At 37.2% G+C, this 12,302-nt stretch overlaps 1 protein-coding gene across 1 annotated transcript; it reads right to left on the reverse strand.

Annotated features, from left to right (window-relative positions):
- On the reverse strand, nucleotides 2,353–5,721 carry LOC109231310 (beta-amylase 3, chloroplastic-like). Its single transcript, XM_019396938.1, has 4 exons — nucleotides 5,094–5,721; nucleotides 4,223–4,433; nucleotides 3,686–3,796; nucleotides 2,353–3,555 (listed from the first exon to the last, which is right to left on the reverse strand). Exons 1-4 carry the CDS (start codon nucleotides 5,624–5,626, stop codon nucleotides 2,764–2,766), a joined length of 1,647 nt encoding a protein of 548 aa, XP_019252483.1. The 5' UTR covers nucleotides 5,627–5,721; the 3' UTR covers nucleotides 2,353–2,763.

Below are 12,302 nucleotides of genomic sequence, written 5' to 3' on the forward strand. Positions count from 1 at the left end.
TCGTTTTTCTCGTACCCACCCACCCCTCCAACCCCCCCCCCCCACTGGCCCCCCCTTCCACCTCGCTAGTTTTTTTTTGTAATTTCAAATTTTTGTTTTTCTGCACATACCCCTTCCCCCCTGTCCCCCTCCCCACCCGGGAAAAAAATATTTTTTTAAATATATTTTCAGTTTTAGTTTTTTCATCTTTCGGTTTACAGGTTCGAAATATTACTAGTTCCAAAGTTATGAGTTCGGATGTTTATGTATTTGGAAGTTTACGGATTTAGAGATATAAAATTTACGGGTTCGAAAGTTCGCGATTTCGAAAGTTTAACGGTTCGGAAGTTTATGAAATTTGTGGGTTCGGAAGGCTGTTGGTTCGAAAGTTTATGGCTTCATGTTTATTGTATCTAAATTATTTATGAATACTCTTGAGAAGTTATTTTCCTTAATTTGCGTACCAAACACCGGAAAATGAATAAGATTGCTACTTGTTTTTCAAGAAAACATTTTCTTTCCACGGAAAATATTTTCCGTTATACCAAACACACCCTCAATGTAATTTTACTTGTCATCGAAGGCAGTCCACAATCCCATAAATTTCCTATGTGTGAGGAGAAGTCATGATAGGCAAACAATCAGGAGAAGATCTAAGAACGTCTGCCATAATTTTACCTTATTCTTTTTTTTTTTTGAAAAGATAATTTTACCTTATTCTTCTTTAGGTTAATTTCTTATTATTTGCCCTGGCAATCGACGCCCTAACGCGCCACATTCAGGGGGATGTGCTGTGATGCATGTTATTTACAGATGGCATTGTACTGCTTGACGAGATACAAGGCTTTGTTAACAAGAGGTTAGAGGTTTGGAGATAGACCCTTGAGTCTAAAGGTTTCAAGTTGAGCAGGACCAAGATAGGATACTTGGAGTGCAAGTTCAGTGGTACTACTCAGGTAGTGGAGAAAGACGCGAGGCTTGATTCTCAAGTCATCCCTAGGAGAGAAAGTTTCAAGTACCTTGGGTCAGTTATTCAAGGAAAATGAGAGATCGACGAGGGTGTTACACATCGTATTGGGGCGAGGTGGATTAAATGAAGGCTCGCTTCTGGTGTTTTGTGTGATAAGAATGTGCCACTAAAACAAAAAGGTAAGTTCTATAGAGCATGGTTAGACCGACTATGTTGTATGGGATTGAGTGTTGGCCAGTCAAGAACTTCCATGTCCAAAATATGTAGGTAGTTGAAATGAGGATGTTGAGAAGGATATGCGGGCATACCAGGTTAGATAGAATTAGAAATGAAGTATTCAGGACAAGGTGGGCGTGGCCTCTGTGGAGGACAAGATGCGGGAGACGATATTTAGATGGTTCGGTTATGTGAAGAGGAGAGGCACAAATGCACCAGTGAGGAGGTGTGAGAGGTTGGTCTTGGAGGGCCTAAGGAGAGGTAGAGGCAGGTCGAAGAAGTATAGGGGAGAGGTGATTAGGCAATATATGGCGTTGCTCCAGCTTACTGAGGATATGACCATGGATAGGAAGGTATGAGAATAAAGGTATAGGTAGCCGAGCGTTGTCCTTGTTTGTAACAATAACTTTAGTACATGAGTTAGCGTCATTTGTGTATTTTCGTATTCTTTGACTTTTGTTATTACTTGTTGTTGCTTGCATAAGGTTTTTCTGATTGCAGTACCTAGTGTTAGTTTTGTAGTTTCGCTTCGGTTTTCTGATTGGTGTGCTTGTTGTTGGCCTTCCTTTTACCTTTCCTAAGCCGATGGTCTACCGGAAACAACCTCTCTGCCTTCTTGAAGGTAGGAATAAGGCTTGCATATACACTATCCTCCACAGACCCTACTTGTGGGATTACACTGGGTTTTTGTTGTTGTTTAGGTTAATTTCTCAGTAATTGCCATAAAATCCATGGAATATATCTTTGAAGTACATAGGCTGTAGACCATGTATAAGGCAAGTCGATATTGCTGTCAGTTGTGAATTTTTTTGTACAATACCTGTTTCTTTTCCTTTTCCTTTGTCATAAAATTTTCTTTTCCTTTGTTACAAAAACTCTCATGATCTTTAAATTTTCTTTAATGGCTGAGAAGACAACATATGTGTTGACAAATATCTTTAATGGGTGGACTTTGATTAATAATCTTCTCAAATATTCATAAACATGGCTAAATATATATTGGTAAGAGGTCAAAAGTAATTTTGTGGGGGCTCTGAAGCCTGACTTCTCACCATATTGCTGATATGTTTGTAGTCTTTCAGCATGCATGGATTGTTCTGTTAAAGGATTATCTGCAAAGGATTGGGGTAGTGGTGATCTTCTCTGCTTGAAATGTTCATTGGACTAGTGATATGTTTATCAGACACTCAAGTAAGTTGCTCCCTGATAATTGATACCTCGAAGGAAGAAAGCAGAAATATTAACAGGAAAATGCATGTATAGGAAGCAATATTATTAGCTCCTTTATTACAATAATAAACGTGGAAGGAAGAAAATTATTGATTTGTACAAAGAAAGAATATGCTCATTCAAATCCTTGTATGATGCTGTCTCATCATCCCAATGCCCCGGAGCTTCACAACCTCTGAACCAGAATGGGGAAGATTGACAGACGAAGCTTCTTTTTCTTGTCGTCTATAGTTTAGTTTCAGACACATGCTCAAATTCTTGTGGACTCTTTTAGGTGCTATGAGTAATTGCACTTTAATACTTTTTGCCACTGTTCTCTGCTATCCTACAATGGGATGACCATGTTACCTCTATACATATGCATATCTTTACACTAGTGCTATCTCTTTAACTTTCATAGAATGAGTCTTTTTGATAAATCCTACATAGAGGTCTGCCCTGCTTGAGTCACACTCTGGACGTCTAGCATTTCGGCCTCCTTCTGACATGCTTTTCACGAATTGCCCTAAATTCTGCCAATTTTCTGGCTCAAACAAGCGCTTGTTCATTCTCAGGAATGTAAATGCGCTCAATGCATTTCCAGAATCTGACCTGCTTGTTGCCAAAACTTGAGAATATGCTCCACCATCATACCTCTCTAGAGCATTTTCTCCAGCAAGTTCTACTTCAGAAGTTCTAGTTGCTTTTTTTACTTGTCGAACTAAGCCTTCTGGTGAGCAATTTGCACTCTGGGGCTGTTCACCATCCCTCATTTCCATACATGTAAAGTTAAATACAACACGATGTTTCCCGAACATACGTGCGATAGGTAAATAGCCATTTGTCTCTCTCGTATTATAGTATCCTGCTGTTAACTCTGCAGCATGTGATCTAGTATTGTAATGCCAATGAATCCCAGCTACCTTTCCTGATAGTTTAGCCCCAGTTCCTTGGTATATACTTTCTGCTGCTCCTAGGATCCTGTCGCCATGCTCCAGTAGCTTTCCTGAATACCACTCTAGGAAGAATTTTCCATATTCACTGTTCCATGTTCCATCATTTTGGAAAAATCCAGTATCCTCAGGAAATTGGTTGTAGTTTCCTGAGTCATGAGGCCCTCCCTGGCCCCAGTCATCCTTTCCCGCCGCCTTGGCAGATGCTGCCAGTGAAGCTCTCATGTACTGTGTTGACAAAAAAGAAGTTAGTTTACTTTTTCCAGCTTCTGAAGGTCTTTCTATTTTTTTCTGATATTTACTTATGTAAGGAAAAACAATTTTATTAATATCTCTGACAATAGATGCAAAAAGTTACCTTGTCATAGTTCTGGAATTCTCCAATTCCAGGAAATCTCCAAGTACCATTGCTTTCTGGATAGGATGGATATCTAAGCTCCCCACACGGACCCAATCCCACTTGAATCTCCTGTAGATGAAAATAGAATGTCAATTTCAAGTTTTCCTACCATTTTAGCTTGGAAAATATAATAGGAGTATAACACCCAAGGGGTGTGGCCTAGTGGCCAATGAACTGTTTTGAGAAATGAGGTTTCAGATTCAAATCCTAGCGGAGATAAAAACACTAGGTGATCTCTTCCCATCCGTCCAAGCCTTGGAGGATGGAGTTGCATGGTACCTTTTGCAGGTGGAGGTAATAGATTCACTTTCCAAACTTAGCTCCTAGTCCTCCCTTAAAGAAGAGAGGATTTTATGCATGCTGTGTGTGTTTATTTTTCTAAAGCTTGTGTTTGTTCTTTTCAGTTACTGTTGCTTTAGAGTTTGGTAGATTAGTAGGAAGTATCCTATTGAAGTAAATAATATTGGTTATGTGATTGTATAGCAGAAGTCTTACCACTATGACATCTCCCAAGTAATCGTTGAATCTTTGTCTGAAGCTCCTCATATAGTCAGTGTATACCTGAATGGGTGTCCTTCCTTTGAGTACTGGTAACATATCACAACCTAAGGAAATATACTCAGGATTTCTCCTGCCTGATCTATCTGTGTAGACAAGATCTGGATTCTTCCCGATATCTTCAAGTACCCATGGAGGTAGAGGAATACTGCAAAATCCGTTACAATTTTTAGTGACAGTTTGATTTCTTCTTGAACTGTGATTCTGAATCGTGAGAAGTAATTCCAGTTTCACTTGAAATATTCCCTTGTAAGCTATGAAATATTACTTTGGATTGCAGTAGAATGTCTTTTGCCAAAGATTATAATTTTGTTAACCATTTCATGCAAGGACTGAGAACTTTAATAAAGCTGAGATTCTATAGGAGTATTGGATATTTTGAGAAAAATAATAATTGTCTCTTTCCTTTAAAAGCTTTGGGAAACATTACTAAGATGATAGGAATTGCCTTACTGGTGTTGTGATTTGTGAATATGAGAACAGAAAAGGTAAACTTCCTAGTTCATCAGAACCTAATTAGAAGTTCCTGATTCTGTGCAATAATGGTGTATTGCTAGATCATTGGGGTTTAAGATTTACTCTCTATATTACTAGCAGCTTATTAGAGTCTAATGGTTAAGACTGCCTACAATAGACCCTTGTGGTCCGACCCTTCTCCGGACCCTACACATAGCGGGAGCTTAGTGCACCGGGCTGCCCTTTACTAGCAGCTTATTAGAGTCTAATGGAAATAGAGCAGAATATAGATTGTGATAAAGCCAGATATGGTCCAATTGTATATTTATTCAAGCAAAATATATATTAGTACCTGCAAGAGTCTCCAACATTTCCACCACACTGGTGAAAAGACATGACAACTTGAAGTTTCAAGCCATGTTCTTTACACATCTTGACAAGCTCAGCATAACCTTCCCAATTATACTTAAAGGGTCCATCTTTCTCCACCAAACCCCACCAAGCATCCACCATTACGCCTTCAACTCCAGCACTTCTCAAGGCCATCAAACTCGCATTCATCAGTCGTGGCTTGTTCAATTTCCCTCCCATGGTTACGGTATCAAGTGGCAGCATCACAAAAACAGGTACTGCTGTACTATTATTGCTATGAGTAGTTGTTAGCTCATGAAGTTTTTCTCTTTTCTCATTTTTTCTTCCTTCCATGGGAACCATGTTTCTTTCGTGAGAGAGGTGAGCTTCTTGCATTGAACTCTTTGCTACGAGACGACAAGTTGGCTTTGTTTGCACAAACAAAGCCATGCCTAAGAAATCATCAGGTGTTTTAATACCTTTGGTTTCTGTTATATTGATAAAAGAAGTTGAAGAATGAACTGCTAAAGTCATTTGTTTTGTTTTGTTTTGTTTTGTTTTTTAAATTTTAAATAGAAAATGTAGGACTTGCTGTTTTTGATAATAGAAGATATAAGAATTGAAGTTGTGGTTGTATATTTATAAAGGAAGGTCCTGAAGGTTTCAGGTGCATGATTCATAAAGGAGACAAATTTGGTGGGCTCTATTTAGATATTTAGAAAAAGGTGCAAAGGTTTAAAACAAGTCGGCAAACTTTTTCAAGGTCTGTATTCTACTTAACGTGGTGACACATACATGATATAACTCCCTTTTATAAACCTTTATGTCCTCAATGATATAACGTATAACGTTGCCGACGGCAATTAGGAAGATGGCAAAAAAGGAAAAATAAAATAAAATAAAAATTAATTTAAATGTGAAATAAATATTGTCAATTATACTAATATAGTCAAGCTTTTCTATAACATCGTTTGTTTCGATATTTTTTGGGTTTTATGGTAGATGACTGTTATACACCTGTAACTGCATTTGATGTTTAGATATATTTTGGTTGTTTTAAAGAAAAATGATCTAAAAATTAATTTTTTTAATGTTACATATAAAACATAAAAAAATTATTTTAAATTTAAATACTCAAAATATATGTAAATTCTACCAATTAAATTGTAACGATCAGGTCGGTCGTTTTGAGAATTAACGCCCCGATCCTTTGTTAATTGTTTTCCTTATGTCTTTTTTTTGCTATTGTGATTTACCGGGATGATTCATGTTGAGTTTCGGAGTGTTTTGGGACACTTAGTCCCTAAATGAGAGCTTAAGTCTTAGAATTTGGACCGTAGTCGGAACAATATGAAGACGACTACGGAATAGAATTCTGTCGATTTCGTTAGCTATGTTGGGTCATTTCATGTTAAGGGGCGTGTCCGGATTGTGTTTTTGAGGTCCGTAGCTAATTTAGGCTTGAAATGACGAAAATTGAATTTTTGGAGTTTTGGGCCGTTAGTGAATTTTTGATATTGGGGTCGGAATCCGATTCCGGAAGTTATAGTAGGTCCGTAGGAATATGACTTGTGTGCAAATTTGGGGTTAACCGGACATGGTTTGGTTGGTTTCGGCATCGGTTGTAAAGTTTTTTAAATTCAAGTTCATTAGGTTTGGATTGGAGGGTGATTCGTGGTTTTAACGTTGTTTGATGTGATTTGAGGGCTCGACTAAGTTCGTATGATGTTTTAGGATTGGTTGGTATGTTTGGTTAAGGTCCCGGGGGCCTCGGGTGGGTTTCAGATGCTTAACGGATTTGATTTGGGACTTGAGCAAATTCTAAACTAGGCTGCTTCTGGTGTTTTCGCACCTGCGGTGGGAAGCCCGCAGGTGCGGCCCCGCAGAAGCGAGGAAGGAGGTCGCAGATGCGGCTATAGGCTAGGGGTCTAGTGGCCGTAGGTGCGACTCAAGAACCGCAGAAGCGGAGCCGCATCTGCGAAGAAATGAGCGCAGGTGCGGTGCCTGAGGAATTAATGTAATTCCGCAAATGCGGAGCTTTAGCCGCAGAACCGGGACCGCAAAAGCGTCCCCATGACCGCAGATGCGGAAATCTCTGGGCAGAAAAGGGGAGTTCGAGGGTTTGAGATTTCATAACACAAAATTTAATTTGGAACTCGGTGAGAGGCGATTTCTTGAGGGATTTTGAAGGAGAGCTATTGGGTAACGAATTCTAACTCTATTTTGTATCATATATATAAACCTATCGTTGTTTTCCTCGTCTAATTACGGAATTTGAGGGTGGAAGTTTGAAAATGGGGGAAAAGTTTCCCAATTGAAAATCTAAATTTTGAATAGGAATTTGACGTCGGATTGGGATGATTTTTGTACGAGTGTACTCATGAGTGAATGGGTGTTCATAATTTGTGACTTTTACCCGATTTCGAGACGTGGGCCCGGGAAGGATTTTTAGGCGTTTTTCCTATTTTCTTACCCGAGCTTGATTTCATTGGTTAAATTAGTTACTTGTAGTACATTATGCAATTGGTTTGATTAGATTTAGGCATTCAGAGTTGGATACTCGTGGCAAGAGCGTAATATCGGGTTGATTTGAGCGGTTCGAGGTAAGTGGCTTGCCTAACCTTGTGTTGGGAACTTCCCCATTAGGATGTTTAGTATTATTTGATGTTTTGAGTGCCGTGTACGTGAGGTGACGAGTACGTACACGGGCTATTGTTGCAAAAACCCCGTTTTCCTACTTGATCATAAACTGTTTCCCCTTATTAGATTGCACTATTATGTTTAATTGTCGAGATTAGATTAGGAAAGCATGCCTACGTATTTTTAACTGCTTATTTGATTTATGTGCAACATGCTTATGTGGAAACCTCTTTCCCCTCGTTTGTGTTTAGTCTGAACTGTATAATTGATGTCGTACCTATCATTTTTATCTTGAGCCGTATATTTATTTTGGGACTATGGACGTATTCCGAGAGATCCCCCGGTGTTGCATATTTATTTTGGGACTACGGACGTATTTCGGGAGATTCCCCAGCACTGCATGTTTATTTGGGACTATGGACGTACTCCAAGAGATCCCCCAGCACTGCATATTTATTTTGGGACTACGTGCGTATTCCGGGAGATCCTTTTGTACTACATAATCATTTCGGAGCCTACGGGACGATATTCCGGGGGAGTTTCCTGGTTTGTTTACTTTGTTCCGACTCGAGGGCTCCCTTAACTGTTTAAATTGTGCAATTTTTTTAATTGTTTTACCGTAATCTTTATTTATATCTTTTACTGCTTAATTAATTATATATATACTTCGGTAGGGCCCTGACCTGACCTCGTCACTACTTGACCGAGGTTAGGTTTGGTACTTACTGGGTACCATTGTGGTGTACTAATGCCCTTTCCAGTACATGTTTTCGTGTGCAGATTCAGGTATGAGCTATCAACCTCGAGGTTAGTGCGTGTTAGCTGATTTCAGGAGACTTCAAGGTATTTCTCCCCGCGTACGCAGATCCTCGGAGTCCCCTTCTATTCCCTCCTAGAGATTTCCTTTTGTTTATCTTCAGACTTTTGTATAGAGCTACATAGATTAAGAAGCTTGTGACTTGGCAATATTCCAGTTCTTGGGAGATTGTTTTGTTTAAGCCGGGAGGCTCTATCCTTGTTATTCACTATATGCTGTTTAAAATTTTTTATAGTAGTGTTTTCTTTAAGTTTTTCGTAATATTAGGCTTACCTAGCCATAAAGACTAGGTACTGTCTCCACATCTTCGGAGGGGTTAAATTGGGCGGTGACATAAATATTGAAAACTAAGACATTATTAATAAATTCGTAACTAAGTGTATAAAGATTTAAACTCTAAAGCATACATTTTAAAGCTACTAGAAGATTATATTATTTTAAGATTGATGGAAAAACTCCAAAACAACCTCTCTCTACCTTCATAAGGTAGGGCAGTAGGGGTAAGATTTGTATACACACTATCCTTCCGAGACCTTACTTGTGAAATTTCACTGGGTTTGTTGTTGGAAAAACTACGTAATTGTAGCTTGGTTCATAGATTCCAGTCTCTTATTAACGATATAACGTTTCAATTAGCGAAGATGTCGGGTTTGTTATTTAATAAATAATAACAAAAGAGTTGTGAATGGAAAATGGTGGGAAAAGAAATGGAGGGATGACCCGCGACCCGGTCCGGTCTAGCCCGTTTTTCTTTCCCGGATTAATTTAAATTCGTTTTAAATTTGCCGCAAAAATTTCCAACAGCCATGACTGTTCTGAAAGGTTGCAAACCTCTTCAGAGGGTCACACCTGTTCCAAACAGCCATGACTGTTCTGAAAGGTTGCAAACCTCTTCAGAGGGTCACACCTGTTCCAACAGTCATGACTATTCTGAAAGGTTGCAAACCTCTTCAGAAACATCACCAAGTTGGCTATAAATAGACCTTCAAATCCCAGAATATTTACTTACAAAATTTTCTGAATCTTCTTCTTCTTCTGCACAAAATATTCCAGTGTGTTTTACGACCATCGAGTGGTTCGCCGATCACCAGAGTTTTAGGTACTGATACACTGGTGAGTTAAATCGTTCTATCCTGGGAGGATATATTCCATAACCTCGCGTACTTGAGGGGAATAATTTCCTTAAGGACACACTGTGTATTCAGTGGGCTCGATTTGTTCCTTCAACGTTTCAAAAATTATTTTGAAGTTCGAATACTATTTTTCAGAATTGTTTCTACTAACTTTCTGTTTTATTTTTCAGAAAGATTTACTGTTTTATTTAATTACAACAATACAGATAAATAACAAAGATTTGTGTTCAAACTTTCAGCAAAAGGATATCTAATAGCTTTCCGTTGAAGGCAATCTAGGAGGTTAACAGTTGAATTTGCTATCTCGGTCCAAGTAGCAATAGGCTGAGGTTACAATTTTTAAACTTATTATTGGTGATCTTATTAGAGATTCTACATAGATGTTGTAAAGGGGTAATTTTACAAAAAGCGTACCGCTAAAAAGATGGATGTTGCTTGTATAGGTAAAAAGCTGTAATAGAGAGGTAAAATATAACATAAAAATCAGTTCCGAGAAATGCTTGGCTTTTATAATAAATGACTGTTATATGAGAATGTTGTTATAGATAGATCTGACCGTATTTAATATCAGAGGAGGCATATTGTTAAATTACTTTTTCATTCTTCTGTTTTCAGCTGGTAAAAGAGAAGAGAAAGACATTTTACGTGATAAAAGAAAAAGAGATATTTATGAGAAATAACAATCTTATTCTGATTGAAAATAGAATTTAACTTCTACATACTGGCAGACTAAAATAATTGTCCATCATAAGTGAAACTAATCACTTGAATAAGAAGGCAGACATATGCTACAACATGTAAATCTATATTAATTGTCCAAAAATTATTTACGTTATTCATGTATGTAAGTTAATCCCTTGAAAATATAATAGTAACCCATGTTGCATGTCTAATATTTTATTTTGAGGTAGTTGCCAGGTTTTTGTACATGTTATTTCAGATCTGATTGAGAATACTTATATGAAAATTGCATTACTGGCTGAAAAACATGAAAATAATTCCTCTTTTTATTAGTTAAAAGTAAATATGAAAAGATGTATGAATTTCTCTCCAGTTCTCGGGACCAGAGGCAAATTCAGAATTTGAAGATCACGGGTGCATTTTTGGATTCAACCAAAATTTGCTTTATATATAAGGTGACACTGTTAAAATATTACTATTTTCTAAAAAAAAAAATACATATATACATAAAATTTTTGCCGAACTTTACGGATGTCGGTAATCCTTTTGGTATCGCATAGGTCCGCCTCTATTCAATGGGTACATCATTATTTGCAAAAAAGGGTGGCCACGAAAATTTTAGATATTTCTAAGATGTTAAATTTCAAGATATTTCTCAAGTTTCAGTTACTATACACCTAGAGCAATAAGTTAAGAAAGCAATGTAACATAGTCAAATGAATAATGGCGAAAGTGAAGTCTTTGTCTTCTTTCCCACTAAAATCTCAGCCATATTTGTGGTGGTAATCAATGAGTGGTTCTGTTTTGCAAAAATAATGCAATCCCCACCAAACTTAACCGCACTTGCTCTTTGTTTATACGTGGATATACCCAAAAGAATCTTCATTTTCCCTTATATTCCACTGTTTTGTTAATGTAATTTATTTGAGGGTTAGTATGAAGATATGAAGGGTTTAATGAAGAAGTTAAAGCATATGTGATTGTACGTAATCCCTCCATTTTAGTTTCTGTGAACCTATTTTCATATTACTTTATTATATAAAAAAAAGACCCCTTTTCATATTTGGAAATGATTTATACAATAATTTATAGTCATACAAAATATATGTGTCTGCCCAATCTAACATGTTCACGTAAATTGAAACGGAAAGAGTATACTCTTTACTTCCCTTTCTTGAAATTTCATTTTTTTTTCCTTCTCAAGAATAATTACAAAGTCAGAGATAACTACTCCTATTGATCCACAATTACACACTTCTGATTTATTATCAAGCAAAAGTTTTTTTTGTTTGAAGCAAACTTGAGAATGGTGTCGTGATGGCTTAGACTGTTTTGGGATTTTTCCATTTTGCAGTTAAAATAAGGATTAAATTATATTTACTGATTAGTGTAAATTACTTTTGCACTCTCAATGTAATTTTACCTTTCATCGAAGGTAAGTTCCTTACTTTTTAAATTACAAATTCCACTTGCCATGGATAAGCATGTAGCTTCCTTTTAAGTAATTTGATAGTGTAATATTTTTTACACATGATATTTGACATAAGTTAAACTATTAAAGTAATAGGAATCATTGTGAGCGAAAGCATAGAAAAAATGATGGACTATGCGTGATTTTCATGCGTTTTGGCTTCGAAGAAATGGAGAATTAAGGGGAAAAAAGAAACAAGAAAGGAACTAAAACCTTCTCAATCAATGATATTAAATATTGTAATACTAAGAAGACTTTTCCTTTATAATATACTTTAAGAGTATACTAAATTTTATAGCAAAATGCAAGCAGGGATGGCTGCCAAGCTTGTATTGGGTAGGAGGTTCAGCGAAAAACAAGAGAGTAGCCATATCTTTCAAGCTAGCATAGATAGCAGTAGGAGACCAAACGAATATTTTACCTAATAGTGTGGAAGAAGTCCTACTAAACTTATTACCAAAGAAAAAA

The sequence above is a fragment of the Nicotiana attenuata genome, chromosome 8, assembly GCF_001879085.1.
Source record: "Nicotiana attenuata strain UT chromosome 8, NIATTr2, whole genome shotgun sequence".
Classification (NCBI taxonomy): Eukaryota; Viridiplantae; Streptophyta; class Magnoliopsida; order Solanales; family Solanaceae; genus Nicotiana; species Nicotiana attenuata.